Below are 24,630 nucleotides of genomic sequence, written 5' to 3'. Positions count from 1 at the left end.
AGGAAAAATATAGGTTATTGAGACCTTGCTCTCGTGTGTACTCACACACAAATCATACCACAGGGGGGAAATTACACTTGGCTGGTGTGGCAACAGGCCTCTAAAGTCGTAATAAGTGAGCGTTCAGACCAACCTTGGACAAATAAACTGCGTGTGTGACTGGACGTGTCCTTCAAACACTCAGGGTGAAGGATTTACTCACCCAGCACTGAGTGTGTGTGTATAGCAGAGGACATGGGGCAGGATGTTTAGTTGAAAGTTTGTGGATTGGCTTGCGCTCTGCTTGGCTGCAGATGTGGGCAGAGAGCTGGAGTGCTTGTCAACCTCTGTATGGTAATGAACAGGGTCAGAGTAAAGGGTCTGCTGGCCAGGAATTCTGCAGTGTGATTTTGCAGAGAGCAGCAGTGTGTAAACTTCTCCACTGCTGTTCGTCGAGTCGACACATTTTTATTGCTTAGTCTTTGCAAGCTGTTGTTTGGATATTTTGATCCTCCAGTGAAGCCCTACTTGGAAACAAGTTACAGCCAATTTGTTTTGCAATGATTAAAGGAACAGTGTGTAGGATTTTGGGGGATCTATTAGCCGAAATAAATATAATATTCATAACTATGTTTTCATTAGTGTATAATCACCTGAAACTAAGAATCGTCGTGTATTCATTAACTTAGAATGAGCCCTTCATATTTACATACTGGGGAGCTGGTCCGTCTTGTCTGTGATCTCTCCGTATAAAACACTCCCTACACGCCGCAGTAATTTAACTAACCCACTCCTCTCAGCCAAAAGGCTGCCGCAAGTGGCCGACAAACAAAAGCTCTAAAAACAACCAGCACCAGAATTAGATCTCCACACAGGCATGTACTGTAACACATTAATTGCAAAACCGTGGTACCGCCAGCCGCCGTCTGACTTCTGTTGCTCCTAAAGTAGTGTTTTTATGGTAAGGATGGCCTCTGAGTGAGGCGAATGACGCTAACACGTTTTTTCACTCGGCGGCTCACGTTACCACAGACTAGTAAAGAGAGGAGTGAGCGTAGGGGTGTTCAGTTGGTTGCAATCTGCAACCACACCACCAGGTGTTGCCAAATCCTACACAATGTACCTTTAAGAGTTTACAATTTGAAATTCAGCTTTTACACTACATTTACTAAATCCAGTAACGCTGAATTACTTTTAGACTTTTGAGGAACAGGAATTGGAGAGGTGGTGCATTCAGTGGAGCATTTTGTCCGGGATGTGTTAATTTAGTGCAGTAGCTTTCTCAACACTGGTCTGGTTTATGTAGATTTGGCCATCCGTCCTATTGGTAATAAGATTGTACTCACTAAGTTAATAGCTAAACAAGAGAAGAAGAATGAGAAGTCATGTGATTAGACAGCCAGTCTTATTTGGAAGAGGAAAGTTATGAAATTATTACCCAGCTGTGGCATACCGTACTCCTCGCAGGTTGTTCCTGTTGAGTCTTGTTTAGGGATTATTACTGAAACTTTGGGTGCAGTCTTTTTGTTTTTACCTTCAAATAAAGTGGGTTAGATAATCTTGTATAACTGTTGGCATCTATAACGTGTCTGCTTGTGTTTCTTGCCCCGTCAGTATGTTGCCGTGCTCTCAGATCTTTGCAATTACTTTGGTGAGTACATGTCATAACCAGTACAAACGATGACCAAACACTGTAAGACCCGAGTTGTAATAAAGCGGAATTATCCTGCGTCACATAATGTCACTGGGGTTTACTTATTTTAGTCACAAAGGCTTATAAAGTGCACGCTGATCAACAGCTGCAGCGTGCAAGTCAACAGCAATAACTTGCAGTTAATGTGTTACAGTACATGCGTGTGTGGAGATCTAATTCTGGTGCTGGTTGTTTTTAGAGCTTTTGTTTGTCGGCCACTTGCGACAGCCTTTTGGCTGAGAGGAATGAGTTAGTTAAATTACTGCGGCGTGTAGGTAGTGTTTTATACGGAGAGGTCACAGACAAGACGGACCCCTCCCTGCCACACTAAAGCAACAGCAGAGGAGTGCGTGGTTTCATTCAGTCCGCAGCTCTGCACTCCTGTTTTCACTGGTTTCCTTGGTGACCACAGGAGAGACAGAGATGGGGGGGAAAAGGGTTGCACATCATTGGATAAGATGCCAACCGAGGTCACTGAAAGAGAGAGTGACGCCAAGGAAAAGTTTACGAAGCATCTTTTATATAGGTCAACCAGGGTCACGAGGGAGAAGCCCAGCTCCATCGGGGCTTCTGTGTTATTGTGTCCCGCTTAATAAAAGTGAAGGGTGTGTGCTGGATCGTGAGCCTCTGCTGCACGCTTTTATTGGACATCTGCTGTTTTCAAGTGGAGGAAATGTTTAAAGAGTGGCGGGTGAGTTTGTCGTGCGGCCCGTCCCGACTACATACTATCTCAAATCGGCATGCTGCAATTTGACAGCTGTGCCCACCACTGACTTTAGCCACAGCATTGACTTTTTTGTTTTTTTGATACCACTGAGACAACAGTAAATTAGATTTATTCCATTTTTAGATTCACTTAAAATTCTTGGTTTTTTTATTCTCTTGAGTTTGCATAAACACCAGATTCTCTCTCTGTTTTGTGGCTCTCTCTCTTTGAACACAAACTGCCTCTTCTGTTGTTGTGAACACGACCACACTCACTACACCCTAAAACAAGTGGTTAACAAACAGTGGAGGCTGATCCGCTCTGCTCAGTAATTAGAGGCAAAGGTGGTGAGTGATTGTGAAACAAAGCTCAATTTTCCTGTAATTAGTGTCTTTGAGTGCCTCGCAGGTATTCTCGACAGTCTGGACCAAACCAAAGATAGTTGTGGGTCTCTCATGATGAAGCCTTCTGGAAAATACAATAAGCAGGAAGTCTGATGGGAGGGAGGGAAGGTGAGGTCTACCCTATAGCTGTCTGTGCCCAGTGAGGCCAGTCTCCTGTCCCAGAATGCCAATGGGAGAACATGTCTTTAGGCTGGACAAATACCTCCGTCAGCAGACCGCAGTCACCCCACCAGTCAGACCATTCAGCCCAGCGCTGCGCTGTAATTACACACCACTGCCTGCTGTGGGAGGGGGCGGGGAGGGGTGACCAGACTGAGATGCAGACGCCGTCACTGCCGTCAGCATCACTACAGGCATGTGCTGGAAAAACAAGAGAGAGTGAGAGAGACAGGGAGAGTGAGTGAGAGGGAAGGTGAGGTAAAGACAGCCCTGTCTGGGACAGAGAGGCGGGAGGAGACCCTCCTCCTTCCTGTGAAAGATTAGAGGCTGTGTGTGCGAGCACATCTGGATGGGCTGGAAGAGCTGAAAGGACTGATGTTAGAATCGGAAGGAGATTAGTGAAACAACGCTGCTGCCTGGTCACACTGAATCGGCGTCTGCAGCATTTATGTCTGTTTATGTATATGAGTGTGTGTACCATGCCTGAAAATTGTAGAAATACACATGTATGCTTTTAAAAACGTCAAGTAACAGCTGAAGTAGACTTCTGATCACACACCTTACTGTCAGTTTTGGACCTTCTCAAGTGGAGGTGCAGTTACTTATTCATATATATTATATACAAGTAGAAACCAGAGTAGTGCAGATTTGCACAGCCATATAAATTGTTGCAACTGGACGTTACGAATTTGCTCTTCTTCTGTACGGCAGACTCTTATTGTACAGTTTTATTCTTAAGTATGTTTTTCTGCACATGTCAATCAGAAAACACAGCAAATGCAATGCGGTGTAAAGGTATGGCCACACGTGCAAAACTAACATTTGCCTCCTGTTTACTCACCTTTTAATGCGAGAAGAGGGGCGAAAAAAACATTTGCTTCCGGTTGTGACGCAAATTCGCATCTTTGCATTCTAAGTGCAGTTCAACTTTGGCGAACTTTCAGGCGAATATCGCCTCAGCAGGTGATGGTCATTCGCCAGTAATTGCGCGTGTGTGACTGTGCCTTAACTTATTCCCTGTGCATATAACAGTAGAGCTTTGAATAGTGTGTCTTGAATCTTAAACATCTACTACTAAGTCAGTTATTTGGACAACTTTGTTGTGTGTATGTTATTTATGACAGAGCAACAAAATAAAATGAGAAAGCTGACATTATTCATACTCAATAAAAAATATGTAATTCCTCTCGACTTCAATAAAAAGTGAAATTACTGACTTTAACACAACTCCAAAAAGTACAAGTACATAAATCATGTCCTCAGGTGCAGTAACCAGACTTAATATAATTACTTATTTTCCCCTTGGTAGTGACTGACGGAGGTCTAGCTCTGTGGAGGGTGTTGTTAGGGTAGTGTGTCCCGACGCTGCCTTGGCTTAAGTGTCTGTGCTGATTGATGAGGTGAGGTGTGTGTGTGTGTGTGTGTGTGTGCACGAGGCGAGAACCTCTCTGACCCTGCACGCTCTCACCTCAGGGTCCTGGAGGCTATAGCTGCTGCAGGTCTTCGCAACACCTCACCTAGACTTGTAAACCAGAGCAGATGTAGACCAGCACTTGTTTTCAGCTTAAACACAGTGCGAAGGTGAGGATTCAGTCTCGCTCAGCTCACCTTTTACTCTGAGATCAATTATCTGACCAATTGTTATGGCAAAGCAGCGCTTCCCTCTCACCTGTAATTACAGTTGAACCTGTCCAGTGTGTGGGCTGAGAGGTGTGGAGGCAGAGGGGCAATTCCAAAGGAAGGAAATGATGAAGTGTATCCCACCCTTTGAGTCAACCACCTAATAAAAGCAAGCTGGGACCCTGGGAAAGCACAGTCAACACTGGGGTTCAGATGCAGGTTTGCACTGTGCAGTGCACAGAGACCAGTCAGCTGTACAGGAGGTGGAAGCTGCTGATGGTTCTGCTTACGCTTTAATAACAGCTGGGATTGATTTGAGTCAACCGTCAGCATAAAGGTCGCCCCTGGTCCAGTAACCTGTGTAGAAGAAGACCCATCTCAAGATAAGGGTTGAACCAGTTGGCTACCTCCGGTTTTGAAAAGTTAAGCCAATGCTGAAATACCTTAAACTTGCATTCTTTCTAATAGCCAGCAGGGGGCGACTCCTCTGGTTGCAAACAGAGGTCTGATTGTATAGAAGTCTATGAGAAAATGAGCCTACTTCTCACCTGATTTATTACCTCAGTAAACATTGTAAACATGAGTTTATGGTCTCAATCGCTAGTTTCAAGTCTTCTTCAATACAGCATGAAGTTCATTTAGTAAATTATGGTCCCATTTAGAGTCAAATAGACCATAAAGCAGGGGATGCTTCAGGACGTGGCTACCTTGTGATTGACAGGTCGCTACCACGCCGTTGTCCGGTCTGGGTGTTGTCCGTGTTTTCGTCTTCCAACTTTTACCCTTTCACCGTGTATTTTCAGTTCATGAAAGTTAATTGTAACATTTTGGTCGCCTAAAAATGTCTTATTCAGTGTTCGGTTGTAGCTCCACTCTCTCGTGTCACTTCTGGTTGCGAAAAACCAAGATGGCGACCGCCAAAATGCCGAACTCGAGGCTTCAAAAACAAAACAGTATTCCATAAACCAATGGGTGACATCACGGTTACTACGTCCTCAATTGTTGATTCTTGGCCGCACCGTAATAAGTTAAATACTTAAAAGAACCTTCCTTTCTGATAATAACATATTTATTGTCTTACTTATTGAACTGACTAAACTAAAGACTTTAGTTGTGAACCAGCTGTGAGACAAAGGCTCATATCTCTCCCACAACTTTCATTTGCTTCACTCGTGGTATTTTGTTTCTAAAGTAGTTCAAATATTTTCTATACTTTACACAATGTAGCAGATCTGCATGAAAAATAAGTGGCATTATACAACAATGTGGGGCGGCAGTGCGTGCGTGTGCGTGCGTGTGTGTGTGTGTTTATCTAAGGGCAGCAGCATTCTTCAGTATGTCCGAGGCGCTGCGGAGACAGAGACAAACGCCTCGCCTGGTTGGCTGTCAGCATCTGGTCACTAATGATGCTGCGGCGCTGAGCTCAGCTAATTGACCAGACAGAGATGGATCAGGACCTTGCACTCTGCTGCGTCTGCTTGCTCTGTGTGCGTGTGTGCGTGTTTTGATGTTTGTGTTCACAGCTGCTGCCAGCCCCCTGTACTGTATCTCCCCACAGGAACTTCAAACTTTGAGATAACACAGTTAGACTAAAGAAAATAGTACACACACACCTTTTTATATTATATATCTCTCCACCCTGTGCTGCAGACCGTATGAGAGCACAACCAAAGTCTCACTCGAACATTTATGAAGCTCCTGTCTGTGTGCAAGCTGCTGAATCTTTGTGCAGAAGAACAAATAAACCTCAGTAGGTGATGAGCCTCGAGGAGCAGGCAGTCGGTGCAGCTGAGTGTGAGATGTGTGTTTAAGGGCTCTGGTTGGCAGGACTAACTGGGCTCTTAGCATGAGAGCTCTGGTTTATTTTCACTTGGAGAATATCACTGAAGGAATGACCTTGGCCCATTAATAATACAGCCAGTGTGTGTTTGTCACACGTGCACTTTCTCACACACACAGACACAACCCTACACAAGAGCACATGCACACACACCTCAGTCTTTAGAGCGAGAGGTGCAGCTGCAGTCCTGGTCCCGGTGCCCTTGGCTCTCACTCTGGTGGCACCAGTAAAGCTCCAAGTGCGTTTTAAAGGGCCAATAATAATAGATTTGGAATAAAGCTCCCATAATGATAATATAATGACATAATAGTAAGAGCAGGTTGTTAATGCTTCTGTGGAATCCAAATCGAAAAGGTTGCTGCTTCCCCCTTCGGCCCTGTTCACACTTGGCTAATAAATGTGTCTCTGGTGTTGAATCACAAACACAGTTTATTACCAAGGCGAGCTACTGTTCACTCTCTTTCTGTCTGCATTGTCATGTAGGGCTGGGCGCTATGGCCAAAATCTTCAATCACGATACATATAATTTCATATCTCAATAACGATGTATATCACGATATAGCAGTTCTCTGGTAATTCAATAAATTAATCGTCTATATGAAATAACCACATGGTAAAGCCTATTTTTATATTCTTGACAAATGAAAAGTATTGAGTATTTTCTCATTTAATTAGGAACTTTTGTGCAAAATAAATTCATTAATTAATTAATAAAAAAAATTCCAGCTATACACTGACTATGTTTACATGCATGCACACAAATACAGAGTAATCAGATTAAGACAATAGTTTGATGTAACTATGGGGTATTCCCATAAGCAGAATTATTGGGTTTAGGCATTCAGGAGTTGAACAAAAAAGCTGAATGAATGAATGAATGAATGAATCCTGTTGGAAAACACTACTCGCAATTTATTTTAACCAACATTTGAGTCCACCTTTACACATATATCCTATTAGACAGAACCCTGTCCCGTCCTGAGCTGTATTGTATTCTTGGTTAATGGAGCTTAAAGGTTGGAGAAGCTTGTGACTAGAAGGTTGCCAGTTGGAATCCAGGTTGTTAATCACATTGAGTGGTAACATAAAGTGTGATGTAAAAACTAAGCTGCAATCTTCAAATGATATTCCCTCAAAATATTTCACATCAGATTCTCTGAGAAATTAGAGTTGTGCTTGTTATTATCAATTTAGACGACGTAATTGTGTATCAAGTTATGTCGATATATGATTTCATCACGATACGATTCCATTGAAAAGATGATAATTTCACATATTGAAGCTATTGTCATGTCTCACAAATCTAATGTGAGCAAGAAAATGAAATGTAACCACAAGTGATAACTCAATACACATTTGAAACACGTTTAACACCTCATGTGAACTGCAGTTTGTCTCAGCTGGATCTGGATGCTGTTTGGATACAAGATACAAAACACAGTTATACAATGAATATTTAATTTAAACAAACATTAGCTAGTGGTCAGTTTACTCACCTACAGTGTTTTTCATTTATTCCAGCAGCGAGGGAAGTGAAACACGGGAGAGAAACTCCCGTCAGGGTTTCATCTGAGGCCCAGGGGGGCGACATGTGTGGCTTGGCAGACCTGTTGCTCAGATTTCAGCAAACAATTTCATCGGCCTGTCTAACCTTAGCCCCCAGCTACATGCTTAGAAAGACTGTGTGCTGTGAGAGCTCCCCTCCACTTTTGGATGGCTTCAGAGCCCCAGAATAAGTCTGAAATAAGTGTTCTGCGAAATCAGATTTGCTTTTTAGAAGCTTTTCATCACCGCCAGATTCCCAAATACCTTTATAAACAATATGCAGTGCATATAATCAATAGGGCTGGGACGATACACCTATCTCACAATTTGATACTATCACGATACTTGGGTGCTGATTGATATTTGATATTATGTTTTATTGCAATTTTATCATATCTAAATTGATACAGTAAAAATGTTGTGATGTCCTGAAGTCAAATATATCAGTCATTGTCATTGTCCATTTATTTATTATTTTCTTTCCAGCAACCCAAAAATCAAAGAATACAAACATTCCCCTCACAAATGAGAGGTATTTTCTTTTTAATTTACAAGGGACATGTAATGTGTTATACTTCTGGTGAATAGAATCCAATCAATCTTATTTCCATATATGTATTTTGTATATACAGTTACCTTTGTTAACACTTTATTTTGAAAACCGGACGTAGTCATGTACTCGAGCATAAACAATCACAGCATAAACGCCTGAATACACACTCTCATTATGAAATAGGAAAAGATAACCTCCATGTGACCTTCGCTCCTATCTTCCTCCTCTTCCTCTGCGGATATTGCGCCAGCAGGGGCAAAGATTATTCATAGAGTATTTATAAACAAATTACTGAACTGTGTGTGTGAGTGTGTGAGAGGGAGAGAGACAGAAAAGCAGAAAGAGAGACAGAGCTGATGTCAGGACGGCCTCTGGCCCGCTGAACTCTCTGCGGGGGTATTTCTGTAGTGAAGAGCTGTGACTCAGTCGCTGATTAGGGCCCAGTGCAACATGGGGGCAAAAGGTCAAATACATTCACACATTGCGTCTCCCCTCCCTCCCCCCACGCCCTACTGGGGCAATTAGCCCACTGAGAACAAAGAGTGGATACAATGAGCCGCGTCCATCAGGGGGCATTCATTATCTGTGATGATGTTATTGTTGGCCGAGAGAGCGATGCATCACACTCGAAGCGTCCGATTCATCCTCTTTCTCCTTGAACGCAGCCTGCATGCACACCAGGAAGAAAAGAGCGGTCTTGCAGGATTTTAAATTTGTTGTTGCAAGACAGAGAGAGAGAGAGACAGAGAGAGAGAGAGAGTGTGTAAGAGGTGTGTGTGGGAGATAGTTGTCCTTGCGCCAAAGCCGGGTTAATGCTTCAAACAATAGCAGGAGAGTGTGGGTGAGGGGATCTCGGTGCTTGAACGTTCTGGAGAAGAGGTGCAGTTAGGGGCGAGAGCTAGATTTCCTATCCAGAGCCCCCTTTGTAATTGAATGCAGCCGAGCTCCAGAGAAAACGTCCCCAGCTTGTGCATGTACACACACACACGCCTCTCTTTGTCTCTGCAGTCGTCCCCTTGTGGACTGAAGTGCGCCGCAGACGAGTGCAGAGCGGATCAAAGTGTGTGTTCTCCACGTCCGTTGTTATCAAAATGTGGGAGAGTTTTCTACAATCTAGGGCTCATGCCATAACATTTCAGTCTCCGGTCTTACATGGTTTAAATCCATCTACACTTGTAATCCTCTGAGAAATAGCCAGAGCCCAAACCAGTGAACTCATGAGCACAGAGGTTGAGGAGGGGAATTATTAAAGCGGTCTCAATTTACCTTAAACCATGTGTTCTGTGTACTTTTCATGCTCCTCCTTTGCCCTCTCTCTCTCCCCTCTTTGGGTAATCACTAAACCCGTTATGCTTTCCTGTCTTAAGTTCCCAAACGTTTATTTTTCTTCATGACAATAAGCTCTCCATTTTCCTTCCCTGGGTCAGCAGTGGATCGAGATGGATCATGACATGTGATGTTACAATAAGTGAGGCTGTTGAGGAGGAACATCGCTCTCCTGCTCCAGCTCGGTGCTGCAGGTGCTACTTCATGGCTTCTTTTAGTTTGGCACTTGGCGTTGACCGCGGCCGCCGGCCACTGAATGGCAAAGACGTCGTGCTTCCTGGTGGCTAATGAGGTGCTGAACCCAGCCTCTTGTTTGTATCAGGAGCACCTGGGCCGACCAGAGCCAGACCAGGCCAGACAAAAGAGTCAGTCTAGCATTTCCACAAAGGTCTGCCCATTCAAAACATCCAGAACCAGGGAAACAAACTCCCACACTTCATAAAATGAAGGCAAGACAGAATGCGAGCCGAGACTGCCCATTCTCTCTGCACAAGGAAACTATTGTTTGTCTTTACACTCCCTCTCTCAAAGGCTTTGCGATTTTATACCCCATAAAGAAACAAGGCAAAAGGAAAGCAGCTTGGCAGAGACGCAGCATGCACACTGTTTGTGTCTTGGAAATGTAACAGAGACAAAAGCAGCAACTCTGGTGATTTCCATTTCTGTCTTCTCTACAAACTGTAAACTTATTGTCAGCTCTTTCTGGCTTTCCAATAGTAGGAAGTTCACCTGGAGGACAGAAACAGCACAGAGTTGATTTCTGGTATCTTATAAAGTGAAACATCTTCACACAACCCACAGCACAGTGTAACTTCCATATCGTTGGAGTGAGGACATATGAACACCTGCGGCCTATTAATGATTATTTGGAAGTTGGATCAGTTGTCTCTTTTTCCTTCGACTTGACCATAGACTTTATATAAGAAGTGGACGTAGTCACCGTGACATCACCCATTGGTTTGTGGACTACAGTTTTGAAGCCTCGAGTTCAGTATTTTGTCTGTTGCCATCTTGTTGTTTTTGCAACCAGAAGTGACACGGGAGGGTGGAGCTGAGTACAACCGAACGCTGAATAAATCATTTTTAGGCGACCAAAAGGTTATAATTAACCTTATGAACTGAAAACACACTATGAAAGGGTAAAAGTTCAAAGAAGAAAACACGGACAACACCCAGAACGACCTGTCAATCACAAGGTAGCCATGCCCTAAAGCATCCCCTGCTTTATGGTCTATTTGACTCTAAATGGGACCATAATTTACTAAATGAACATCATGCTGTGGTGAAGAAGACTTGAAACTAGTGATTGAGACCATAAACTCATGTTTACAATGTTAACTGAGGTAATAAATCAAGTGAAAGTAGGCTCATTTTCTCATAAACTTCTATACAATCAGACCTATTTTTGCAACCAGAGGAGTCGCCCCCTGCTGGCTGTTAGAAAGAATGCAGGTTTAAGGCACTTCAGCTTTGGCTTCACTTTTCAAAACCGTAGGTCACCGCCTGGTCCAGGCCCTTGACTGCCCTCCACAATCATCGCAACTGTCATTGGAACCTGTGGCCCAAAAAACATCAACCAACCTTTTAATTATTTTCCCTACAATATCTGCACATGGCATCTACAGTGTGCTTAAGGTTAGGCAACTAAAACTCTTGGTTAAGGAAAGGAAGAGATTGTGGCTATGGTACAAGAAAATAAACAAGCATTGATTGCAGGTTTGATACGGGACGCGAACTTCGGTGTCTTTCATAAAAGTCAGATGGACTACACACCCGTTTACTATGGCAACCTCCACACTCTTGTTTCCAGAAGGGAAACACTGCTTAATGCATTATTGGCACTTGATAAAAATCTTGCAATATCCTCCAATATCACCATAATTCCTAGGATATTGTATTGGCATCATGTTTCGCTCATGTTTGTCTGTCTGTCAGCTCGGAAAAATTGTGAAAAATGCCCATTATAATTTCCCAGAACCCTGGGTGACGTCTTCAGATATCTTGTTTTGTCTGACCAATAGTACAAAACCCAAATTTTCAGTGATATAAAATCAAGAAAAGAAACAAATTCCCACATCTGAGTATCTGAAACCAGAGAAACTTTGGTGTTTTTGCTTAATGAATGATTCAATTAATCGACTAATCCTCTCGGCTCTATTGTCAGCAAAAACATTTGAACTGATTTCCATTTGATGTGGTGGACTGTCAGGTATTGGGCCATCAAACAATTAAATAGATCTTGGTGAGATTTAAACTGTGATTCCCACCTTTTGATTGCTGCTTTGCGTGTTATGGTAAACAAACTTATATTCTACCTTAACAGACAACATTTTTTACAATTCGTAATTGCCATAGCCGTCCCTATGAATGGAAGTAGAAACTTCCAAATCTAAATATTAAGTTTTCAAGGTCAATAAATCACTATAACTTCAAATCCAAGCCACAGAGGTGACATTTGTCTTTTTGTCTTCTGTTACAGATGCAGGGAACCAGCTTGTAGCTCAAGAGGCAGTCAGGAAACCATCCACGCTACGCCGCCCGCCTGCACGCACAGGGGAGTCAATCTCTAGTAAGAACATGTTACTACTTTGACTTTGCGACGGTGCATGTTTAAGCGTGTGATTCCTGATAATAAAGTGTAAGTTTTTTGTTTTTTTAGATTGTCTCAACTGCAGTCGCATCACAGCTTTGACCGACAGGCTGAGCTCACTGGAGGCGAAGGTTTGGACTCATTCAGCCACAGTGTCTGAATCACTGAAGAATATGATGCGTATATTGGTTAATTGCCCACACTTGTTTTATGTCTTTCTGTACCAGGTCCAATTATTCACTGCCCCGGCCTCCATAGCACATCGCCACCTTCAGGGTAAAGGAGGAACTGCACCAGAGGCCTCATTACTGATGGGGGCTGTGCCCGCTCAGGGAGCTCCTGGTGAGCAGGGACCTGCAGGTAGGTTTATCATGATGTCATGCATGAATACGTTTTAAGTTAGAAAATACTGCATACTTCTATTAAGTGGAGTCCAGGGTTTTGTGTTATATATAATTGAGTCAGAAATCACTCCTTGCAGCTTTTCTCCATGAGCAGCAGCTCTTATTCTGCCCTCTACCTGCTCAACCTCGGCTCGTATCCTATTTCCTGCGCTGCGCACACACTCATTTCCTTTAGCAGAAGTTAGAGCGTCTGTGCTGCTCGCTTTCAGCGCTCTGTGGCTGCTGTGTGGAAAGCGAACACTTAAGAGCATGAAAGTCTCTCTCTCTCCTCTCCTGGAGTCGAGCCCAGCACTGTGAGAGTTCAATAACCCTGCTGCACTGTCGGAGGACGTTTAAAACGTTATATTAACATGTGTTTAGCCAAAAGTTGTCCCCAGTCATAGCCACTATGTGAAGGAGCTTTATATGTTTATAGAATCTTTCAAATTACTCTGATGGTAGAAGTTTTCACTTGTAGAAAAATGAGATAAACTGTGAAAATGAGTGCTGTGTGCAAAATCATTCACTCATTCACTACTCTCTATAGCAGTGATTCCCAAACACTGGGTCTGGACCCACAGGTGGGTCGTGGGAGATTTTATTAGTGTCGCCAAATAAATTTGCAGAATTTCTTCCATAGTCTTTTAACATTTCTATCTGCAGTACACCTTTGTGCCACATGAGGGAGCCTGAATGTTCGTATGTTCAGATAATTGTAGCCTACTTATAACATTGAATCTAATATGACTAGCATTCATTCTGTTTGTTTTACTGATGAGAGGGAAAAAACGAGAGCCTGGTAACTCCACCTAGATGCATTTATTTAGTCTCATTTATAAAGTATTTAACATGTGTATATGTTTTCAATAACTCATGCATAAAATGAAGTTGGGATTTATCAAAGGTATATCTCTTCGAAATGACTGGTTTACCTATTCAAGATAATATAAGGTGGTAGGGAAATATCAGTAGAAAATGGTTAGAATCGTTAATTTACGCACAAATTCGCTCTTCTCACGATTTATAGATTAGGACTGTTGTGAATCGGGTCGCGATGGTTTGTCATTTTTAAAAGGTGGGCCCCCAGAAAAAAAGTTTGGGAAACACTGCTCTATAGAATAGACGCTGAGTAGTTTCAGACTTTGTCAAAACTTAGCGCCTACATTACCCACGATGCAACTCGACCATCAACAGTTTGGTCAGAGATTTAAGTGTGTTATGCTAGTAACAGCTAATGTAGCCTCAAGCACAGATGAGGAGCTACAGACGTCAGGTCAGCTCACACCTCCAGATTTCTTTCTTTTTCATACTTGTAGTCTTCGGACTCTGACTCAAGTGACATCACTTAAGGTCATTTTATCAGACTTAACACAGCTCCCTCTGGAGACACAAAGGGTTTTGTACATCTTTTTTTCACTAACGCCATAGAATTCAACCAGCCATCATTTTCAGAAATCCATGATGATGCATGATCCTTCATGGCTGAGTTAAACTGAATTAATTACTCCTTTAAAAACTACAAAAAAAAAATTCTTTTCCTGAAAATATTTAGTGTTTTGGAACTGAAATTTAAATCAGCCGTAATGATGACATAAACACAGCAATGACAAGTCTTTTTGCTCTATTACTTAGAGTTTCACCTCGTCCATCAGTGGATCTCACAGCGCTGCACCTCTTAATTAAGCCACCTCTCTGTTTTCATTACAGGTCCTCAGGGTGAAAAGGGGAGAGATGGGCTTCCTGGCAGAGAGGGTAAATTTTAACCACAGTTGCCTTTCAGTCCACGTAAAACCATTTAAGATGTAAACCAGTTAGGGCTTCGTGATTACTCATGACTGTTTCCTCCTCTTAGGGAAGGCAGGGTCTCGAGGGCTGCCAGGTCCCAGTGGGCCTCGGGGGGAGGCCGGGACGAGGGGCCCATCTGGATCCCCTGGATCCAAGGGATCCTCGGGACCTGCAGGTAAGAGAGGACTGAAAGTAGAAACAGCTCGCTGCTAGCAGACAGTTGTGAGCTGAGAGAGTCAAATGAACCTTGTCTTAGTAGATGTTGACACAGTTTGTCAATAAGCATGTCACTGAGAGACGGAGGGCGTCACAGGGCAGTTGTATACTCGCCTGTCCACTTAACCTATTGTCTGTAGAACAAGACATTTTAATGGCTCACTGTTGACCAGAGACCCGTGGAAAAATCACAGAGATCTCCAACAAAGGGCTGACCCGTGATGTCCTGCTGCAGAGCATTTGTCTTTCTCTTAAGCCACTCGGTCAACCCACAGACCCTCCAGCGTTAAATGTCGGAGCGTTCCAGCGGCCTGCTGGTAACTTACTGTAATTCAGGCATTTTGTTGGTTGGCTTTTAAAATCATATGTTTCTAAAAGTGCTGTTTTAGTGGGCATCATTTGTTTTCAGACAACTCCCCAACATGTGCTGCTGCTCACCAACCAGAATCATAAATCTGCTCCACGGATTCAAAGCTCACTGGTGGTTATGTACAAATAATAAATGACCTGTTGGGGGGGGAAAAGTATATCCACAGGCAGCTGTGACTTGAATGATGACCATGCAAATGGTGGTATAAGTTCGTCACGACATCTGCTCTCGCTATAGGCTGTTATTTCTCTGCTCTGGATCATGAAGGGAGTACCTCTCCGCTCCGGCTAACACACATGACCCCTGCTCTGTGCCTGCTGCTGGGTAAAGACGAGATTTAGAGCAAAAGTTAAACTACAAACCCACTTTCCGAGAAGCGCCATGTGACTTCAATCTGAAATGAACATGAGCTATATATACACAAATCCCAGGTCCTTATGATTTCCATATGGCTGTGGTGTTATTGTTTTTTCTATCTCCATTACTTCATAAGTACCTAAAACCAGAGCTACGGCTTAAGTTGCATCCGAAGCTCTGCTTTCCTTATTGTGCTGATTTTTGTCATTTTAAAGAGAAAGATAAACACGGGGCTGGAGTGTTTCCAATGTCATGGAAAATGTAGACAAATATGTTTTTGAGCCAAAGGTTATTGGAGAGATGGGAGAGGAGTGAACTTGTGTTGTCAGGAGAAATGCTCTTGTACATTATGATGAATCCTGAGAAGAGTTGTTTGACAAACTTTGACTCATATTTTGACGCAGCATCCCTCAGATAGCTCCAGGGAACCATTACTCTGCAGAGAAATTTAAATTGTTTCCCCCAATATGTCACAAAGACTCTAAAGGGCCACTTTGATTGGCCATTTTGTACTGCAGATTGTAGCTTAGAGTCTCCCCGGTGCAGCCAAAACACAGCCGGTCACGCTGCAGTGTTTACCAAGGCTTAGTGAAAACGTGTCAAATCAGAGCTGTAATAACATTACCTTGCAAAGCGGCAATTAGTGGACTGTCATTGTCAGTTGCATCAGCACATAAACAGGGAGGTGATGAGTCTGGGTCTGTCGGAGGGCAGGAGGTGGTGTTTAGGGGGCAGCATTACCTCAGGAGAGTCCAAACAATGAGGTCACATGGAGTTGTGGTGGGGCTTTTTTCCACATTTAAAAAAAAGGCTGGGGGAGGAGGGACACTTTCACTAACCAGACCATATGGTCCAGCTACAGGCTGTTACTCACACACACACACACACGTCCAAAAGCTAGCGGTGTGTATGCAGGGAGCATTTAATTCACCATGAACCAGCGCCAGTAACACTTTGCAGAGGTTAATGGTGTTTATTTGAGTTTTCCCATGTCCCTGAGTCAGTTCCCAGTACTGGACCATTAAAGGCAATCCTCCTGTTAATTACAAAGAAACAAAGTCGGACAGTTCCGCTGCTGATTTTAATCCACATGTGCACATACATACTGTATAGTGACACCCCCTCCTTCCAGACACTATTATGTTGCATCATTCAGCACTTTATCTAATCTGTTTCCTCTCTGGTCTTTGTCATAGTTTATCCTCCTATCATCACATCAGCCACAGTCATTTATCATTACCAGTCTGCCGTTGTGCTGCGCCTCTCCAGGGGAATTTTTATGATTATATTTAGCTCTGACATGCCTCTGATGTACAGTATATCTGTCACCATGGTGACGTCTCTGTCATTCCTCCTCTCAGGCCCCCGTGGTCCACCAGGACTCCCAGCAGAGAGAGGTCTACCAGGCCCGCCTGGCCCTCCAGGGCCTCCAGCTCCAGCCAGCGCCCACATCCCAGAACCAGACCACAGTAAGACCCTGGACAACTGACAGACTTCATACAGTCACCATGACACCAGATAGTTAAAGGACCAGTGTGTAACATTTAGGGGGATCTATTGGTAGAAATGGAATATAATGTGAATAAGTATTTTTTTTATTGTATAATCACCTGAAAATATGAATCGTTGTGTTTTCGTTAGCTTATAATGAGCCCTTCATATCTACATAGGGAGTGGGTCCTCTTCACAGAGTCCGCCATGTTGCTCTGCCATGTTTCTACAGCAGCCCAGAACGGACAAACCAAGCACTGTTAAAGGGACTATTTGTAACTTTCAGAAATGCTTGTTAACAGTGACACCTGTGGCCGTTAAGTCAACGAAAGTCAGCGTCGGGCTCGCGCTTGCTCGCTCTAAATAGACATGAACGAGCATCGCTCAAAACAGTGAGGCGACACACGTCAGCTAAAACCACAATATCACTCTATATTTCAGCTGCTTGGCAGTAATGTTACCTGACCAGACGAAGGTCTCTCCATGAATCAATGCTGATCCTAGTGTTGGCTTTTCCTGCTTCAGTCTCCGGGGCTGAAGCAGGAAAAGCGGGTCGGTGTCGGGGCTGAAGCAGGAAGAGAAACGTTATCGTCTCCCGACTGCGCCCGCTGGGAGACACCGGCACCCGGTCGGGGCCGATAATGTTTCTCGCTGCGGAGCCCCGTCACTTCACAAGACACGGGAAACCTCTGTTGGTCTGGAGGAGCTGCAGCAGTTATTTCTGCACAAACGTCCACTCACTAGAGAGTCATTCACTAGATATTCTCAGAGCTAAACGAACTCTTCTGCAGTGTGTATTGAGCGTGCATAAACTTGAGGTGGAGCGAGACAGCGAGACAGCGAGACAGCGAGAATGCGGTGTGTGTGTGAGTGAAGACAGGCAGCGGAGCAGAGACTCCAGCCACACGCGAGAGCGCATATGCGAGCGCGCATATGCGAGTGCGTCATGGGATCCCGACCCGGTAGATTTATACGTGTAAAAAGTTACAAACAGTCCCTTTAACTTTTCACTTCCATCGCCACCACTCTCTCTCTCTTGCTTCACCACTCATTTCCCACGTACACACACACTCTACACACTGGCTCTACTCCAAATGACCTACACTACTCTTACAACAACCAGCTCCAGAGAGGGCTATTCGCATTTTCGCATCGGCCACCTTAGTTCTTCTACACACTTAGCACACGGGAGAGGCTTCAGTTCATCTGCAACCTCACCACTAGATACCGCCAGATGTTACACACTGCTCCTTTACAAATACTCTTTGTATTTGTTATAAATACGAGTCTTAAAAGAATACTCCACCGACTTAGCATTGCCTTTGATGGACAGTTTTAAAAAAAAAAGTTAAAAATCAATGCAGCAGAATTTTTTTTATTCCACACACTTCCTTTTCAAAACCTGGCGTCTACATTACCCACAATGCAACTCCATCACCAACAGTTCATTCAGAGATTCGGGTGTGTTACACTAGTAGCAACTAATGTGGCCTGGAGTCCACTACAGACGTCTGGTCAGCTCACTTCTTCCTAACTCCACACCATCAGATGTTTTTTCATTTTCAAACTTGTAGTTTTCAGACTCAACTGACTCAAGTGACATCACTAAAGGCTTTATACAACTTCTCTCATATAGTATATGGTAGTACTCCCCAAGACCTGTAAACAGACTTTGATGTGTAAAATCAGCGCACTTTCCCTTTAATTGCTGTATATTTCATTTTAATGTAACAAAATCAGTTTGCCATGAACCCAGCGTGAGCACATGTACACAAATTAAATCAAAGCCTTTGTTCTCAGGCTGGGTGATGAAGCTTTTACAGACTTTTAGCTGCAAACTGCTGATAGTCTATAGCAGCCTCACAGACATGTTTTCTCCTGCTGTGTAAGAGCTCCCATACGTTTTGGGACTACTGATAAACAAAAGAAACAAAGAGAATGAGAACCAGACAGGATGGTGGTAATCCTTTAACCGCTACTCGCTGCTTACTGTCTACCAGCCAAGTAGAACAGAATCAAAGAGTATTAAATGGAGGCAGAGACGGTCTGAGATTGACTCAGACTTTACATGCTGGGATGAGAACCTGTCCATCACTGATGTCACTCAACAACTTCCAGATGTAGACCGCTCAGACAGCTGAGGGGGAGTGTGAGAGACAGATGGGGGCCCGCGCCGGCTCTTTCAAGGTCAACGTATCGGTGGGATTTTATATGTGGATTCAGTGGTAAAACAAAGTATGCAGCCGGCGCGCAGATTTGTAAGCTCCGGGTTCCTGTGTGGAGAAAGCTGTGGGTACGTTGAGGTTGGCATGATGATTATCAAGACTGCGAGCCATTTCTTTCACATCAAAGTAACAGTAGGGGACGGTCTGAGCTTCCTTTGGAAAACACTGGTTTATTTGGCTTTGCATCAGGAGGTTGGAATTCCCTTCTGCTGAACAGGAGTCGGTTCAGAGCGTTAAGTAGTGAGGAGGAGCATTGTTGTTGAAACATCTGATTTCAGTGTTTGTAAGTGCTCCCACACGGTTTTACGTCACAGATGCTTTATAGGAAATGATCGTGCGTAGAAATCGTCACAGAGGGAGCGCTGCCCTGTTTTGGATGTCACCTCCGGCCGTGATCTGTTAGCACTGTGCAACGCTCTGGCAGCTGGAGGATGTTTCTGGCTGTCAGCCCTCGTCCTTCTCCTCCTCCTTCTCCTCCTCCTCCTCCTCCTCCTCTCTGTGTCTCCTGTCTCATGCTGTGATTGGATCTGTGTTTCCTGTCCATATAAAATGACCCAATGACCGCTCGCTTCCTCTATCGCTCACACGTTCACCACCCTCTTCCTCTTGTAGGCTCATTTAGTTGTAGACGTCCAGTCCGTGTTGTTACACAGTTGATATGGAAAGTTTGCTATTATGCAGTATTACAATTTTTTTTAATGAATGTGAAACACAGATCAGTGCTTTTGAACACATTTTAGTATAGTTTACAACCTGTTGAAGTCATTAGGTGAAGTTTCAGTATTTGTTGGAAAATACTGCCCTCTGGAGGTTACTCTGATGTAATAAAGAGGTCCTTCACTGCCCTGAGTCAAGCTTTTCAGACAGCATCGACACTTTATGGACACACAGCATTCACATAAACACCTTTTCAAGTGCTTATGACAGCAGGACTCGTTGTAAAACATCACACACTGAAAGGCTCAATATTTCATAGGTTCATATTTAGTGTTGGTGCCTTCAAATGAAACTCGTGAGCTCGTGTTTACAACAGCGGAGGTCGTGTACACAATATGCTTGGCGTTCAAGTGGTTAAGTCGTGAGAACAACGCTGCTAAGCAACGGCAATATTAATGTTACTGTAGCAGGTAACATAATGCAGTAAATGCACATGTATAATGACAGAGGAAAAGGATTAGGCAGTTGGGAATACCAACATTTTCCTCAGACATATTATACAATTACAGTATATGACTAAAATTACAATATATTCACTTATTATGTACCGAAAAATTAACTTCCATGGCCTCCGCCATTTCTGACAACGTCAACAAACACGTGAACTTTCAGAAACTTTCACGTACGAGGTTGTGAATACCACAAGAGGGGGGCGTTCATTTGGACTCTTCTCGTGAACACGGTAAACACGACCCCATTTGAAGGCACCATAAATCACAAGTGCAAATGTGGGAACAACACAGTCTGCCATGGGCTTCTTCAGGTTCACCTCTCAGGTTTCTCTCAGGCTACATACGAATCATGCCTCGTTCATTAAAACCATGGATCTAAACCTAAAGATCACCATCTATTAATGTAACCACACAAGAAAAACATTTGTTTGTTGGAGCTTGTTGGAGGTACAGCTTCACATGAATTAGTGCACACAAACACAATACAAACTTGCATTTACAAAGAGAGTAACCTTACATTTTCATGGCATGGCAGTGCACTTGTTAACAATCTTTGAAAACAATTATTGAAACCCAGGTTTGAGTTCCAACGATTCCCTCAAAGGCAAAATAAAAACAACAAGATCATGGATAAAACACAACTTACACAACCTGTTACAGCTTCTCCTGTCTGATAAGCGTCACAGAACACAAAACAACCAGACACAAGAACAGTTTCTTCCCTCAAACTGTCACTCTGATAAACACTCAAATCAGTCATACACTGTCAATACACTGTTACGGCCGTTATAGATTATAATTCTTACAGTCTTTATTGCACAAACGTTTAGAAATATGTACATATCATCTGTCACTGTCAATATAAATCCTATATGCTGTACATACACTATATAGACATGTATACCTGTACATACTGTACATAATCATCCAGTCCATGTATATCCATTTAGTGTTTATTTCTTTGCACTATTTATATTGTTTACAACTTCCGGAACACTGGACTTTTATATAGATGTTTTTATTGCTTATTTTACTGTTGGTCATTGGTGCTTTTTATATATATTTATATAATATTCATATATATAGCTTTTTTCACTACTTGTGTACATAACAGTCCTGTCTATTCCTTGCTTTTATTTGTCCGGCTTTGTTGTCCTTGTCCCTAGCTGTTATTTCTATTTCTGTGTAAGTATGTTTAGAGAGATGCATAAAACCAAATTCCTTTTATGTGGGTACTTGGCAAATAAAACTGATTCTGATTCTGAAAATAAAACATGCATACAGTAATAAAAATTAAAGTAGCTCTCATTAAACACACCCATTTTGTTTCAACTCTAGGTGGTAAAAAGGACCCTTTCTTCAGCAACACTTTCCATGACTCACGAGGGTTGCCTGTTCCAGGACCTCAGGGTCCCCCCGGGCCTGAGGGTGAGTGTTTATCACTATCCTTATTGTGTTTATCCCTGCACTGCACTGAGTATGTTTGTTTGTTGTGTTTGTGAAACTCTAGATCTACACTGAAAGCTGTAGGGCTGCAACTCATTTTCATTGTTGATTAATCTGTCGATTTTTTTCTTGATTAATCGATTAGTGGTTTGATCTATAAAATGTCAGAAAAAGTTGAAAAATGTCGATCACTATTTCCCAAAATCCCAAGATGATAATGTCTTGTTTTGTCCACAACTCAAAGATATTTAGTTTACTGTCATAGAGGAGTAAATAAACCAGAAAATATTCATATTTAAGAAGCTGGAATCAGAGAATTTTGACTTTTTTTCTTTTTTTATAAAAATTACTCGAACCGATTAATTGATTATCAAAATAGTTGTTAATATTAATAGTTGACAACTAATTGATTAATTCGGTAAATCGTTGCAGCTCTAGAAAGATGCAAATATCTCAAAAGCTTTTACATACAAAAAATACAGTCTTATTTGGCCTCTATGAGAAGCACATAGGTTCAGTTTTGTGATTTTATTTGCAACAGTGCTGATTCTTAACCAGGTGACCAAACACAAAACATCCCTCAAAGCTGAATCCACACATTGAGAGTTATTCTTAAGCTTAATAAAAGTCATAAACATCAACAGGTGCTGTACATGTGTCAGGTTGAGCTCAGTGTTCTTCTCCAGGCAACACATGATTAAAAACCTAATATGAGCCTTTCTATCTGTTACGCAGGTCCACCAGGTCCCAAAGGCCCAGTAGGACCTCCTGGCCCATCAGGACAGAATGTAAGCTCACACACAGCACAGTGGTGCACGTACTAAACACTGTACGATTTGTTGCAGTACAAATTCATCATTGCCATTTTGAATTTCCTCCCTGACTCGATACAGGGTAAATCTGGAGGCCCTGGAGCGTCGGGCCCTGTGGGGCCGAAGGGAGAACGTGGGGAGAGAGTGAGTACACTCACAGCTACATGATGTGCAGTAGGTTTTCCACATTTACTCGACATCCTTAAACAACATGCCTTTGGTTTTTTCAGGGTCCTTTAGGTTACCCAGGAGAGAGGGGCTTCAGAGGCGATTCGGTAAGCCACCTCCATCCTGCCGCCGTGATGATTACGGCAGTATGGGGGAAACATCAACACATGTCATAGCTGGTTATATTACTGTAAACTACACTAACCAGCAGCGCTGCAAGTCACACTGACCAACGACATCACAGTCTCAGAGAGAATGAGCTCTTTCTGCTGCACTGCCTTCATTAATGTTTTGAAGTCATTTTTTTTCTGTTAATATTTCTTCGCAGGGAACACCGGGTCCAAAGGGAGAGCCAGGAGAGAAGGGCTTACCGGTAAGAAAGTAGTTGGTGGTAGTTCACAGTGGTAATAGTGACACAGGGCCTCGACAGGAGGGTTTTACGTTTAGTTAGAAGATTTAACAAAAAGGTTTAAGATTCCTTTGTTGAGCATAAAATTATTTCTCTGTGCCTGTCTAACCCTTATTTTTCTTTCACTTCTTTCTCATTTTACAAGAGCAATCTAAATGTAAGATATTTTTTATTTATGTTATCACGTGTTCACTCTGCAATGCAATGAATCTATTCCGTAACCTAAATCAAGTCTAACCATGACCCAGGTCTCAGGTTATGGTTATGATCTTTCTACAATCACCATGTTTATGACTGTGATTGGCCACAAAGTGGTGTTCATCTCTTTTTCTCTCCAGTCCATACTTTCCTCCCTGTCGATAGTCATAAAGTGTCTGTTTTACATTGTTGATTCTTTTTGAGTAGATGTGATTTTTAGGTGTTGACCTGTCTGATTTTGTGTGTGAACTCTTTTGCCGTTAATGTGTTTTTGTTTTTGTTGGTCCTTGGGGTGATGCTCTGGACTGCTGTCCCCTGTCACGACACTGTCCTCTTGACCCTAAAGCTGTCTGACTCCCTCTGCAAGCTACTGTCCCCATGGCTACCTTTCACAGTCACCTTTTCAGCATCTGACTTTGGCATATACATATAAATATACAAAATACAAGAAACAATCTTAATAATGACACTATGCAGCAGCTCTGACTGAGTGAAATAATGTAGAATATAGTAAAATCCCTCTAGAAGCAAATTATTTTAAATCAATTGTAATTGTTTGATTTGACTTCAAAATGTTTCAACGAACCACAGAGCAAATGTGGGAAATGTATATGCCAAATCACTCCATATGTGTCAGTGGTGGGTCCTGTTGGGTTTAGAGGTGTTGTGCTCTGATGTGAGTGGAGTGGATACAGCTATCCTCTTTCATCCCACAATGCAACCTTGCATGATTTCACCTTCACATAAACTTTCTTTCCTGGATGTGAAAATCAACTGCAAAATGCATCTACTGAGTGAAATAACACAGTGCCATTAAAAGAGAAATAAGGCAAAGTAGCGCTGAATTCTCTAGAGTTTTATTTGGGGATTAATTCTCTGTTAGTCTACAGCCATGTTAGTCTCTCTGTGAGGCTGTACTGTAATGTGCAGCCTGTTCTCATTCCCAGGGTGTCAACTACCGACGCTTTGTCACGGCCATCGGCGTTCGATACCGCCGCACAAGGCACCCTTTAGTGCCAGTATATGCAACGGGTGTTCCATTAACTATAATGTCAACCCATACGCAGCAACAATATACGCTCAGGGAAAGTGCTATGGTGACGTAGTTTAAAGAGCAAAAGAGACAAACAAGGTGGGCAGGAGAGGAGGTGGATGGGTCCAACAACACGGGCTTTCATCCAGGAGA

At 42.9% G+C, this 24,630-nt stretch overlaps 1 protein-coding gene across 6 annotated transcripts in view; it reads left to right on the top strand.

Annotated features, from left to right (window-relative positions):
- Positions 1–24,630, top strand: part of emid1 (EMI domain containing 1) — a 66,474-nt gene that overhangs the window by 36,953 nt on the left and 4,891 nt on the right. For 3 of the 6 annotated variants that reach the window (XR_012594271.1, XM_074637973.1, XM_074637974.1), the window contains exons 4-14: positions 12,305–12,394; positions 12,485–12,546; positions 12,643–12,775; positions 14,506–14,550; positions 14,651–14,758; positions 16,888–16,995; positions 21,750–21,839; positions 22,593–22,645; positions 22,751–22,813; positions 22,900–22,944; positions 23,166–23,210. Coding sequence is in view for 4 of the 6 variants with exons in the window: in XM_074637973.1 (XP_074494074.1) it covers positions 12,305–12,394; positions 12,485–12,546; positions 12,643–12,775; positions 14,506–14,550; positions 14,651–14,758; positions 16,888–16,995; positions 21,750–21,839; positions 22,593–22,645; positions 22,751–22,813; positions 22,900–22,944; positions 23,166–23,210 (842 nt within the window). In the remaining 2 variants the exon portion in view is untranslated. Of the gene's footprint in view, positions 1–12,304; positions 12,395–12,484; positions 12,547–12,642; positions 12,776–14,505; positions 14,551–14,650; positions 14,759–16,887; positions 16,996–21,749; positions 21,840–22,592; positions 22,646–22,750; positions 22,814–22,899; positions 22,945–23,165; positions 23,211–23,391; positions 23,404–23,790; positions 24,403–24,630 lie in introns of those variants that run through there. The other 3 variants (XR_012594270.1, XM_074637971.1, XM_074637975.1) reach the window with 2 other exon arrangements.

Source organism: Sebastes fasciatus, chromosome 6 (assembly GCF_043250625.1).
Source record: "Sebastes fasciatus isolate fSebFas1 chromosome 6, fSebFas1.pri, whole genome shotgun sequence".
In the NCBI taxonomy this organism is placed as follows: Eukaryota; Metazoa; Chordata; class Actinopteri; order Perciformes; family Sebastidae; genus Sebastes; species Sebastes fasciatus.
The sequence above is the reverse complement of the archived record's forward strand: the minus strand, read 5'-3'. Positions and strand labels throughout refer to the sequence as shown.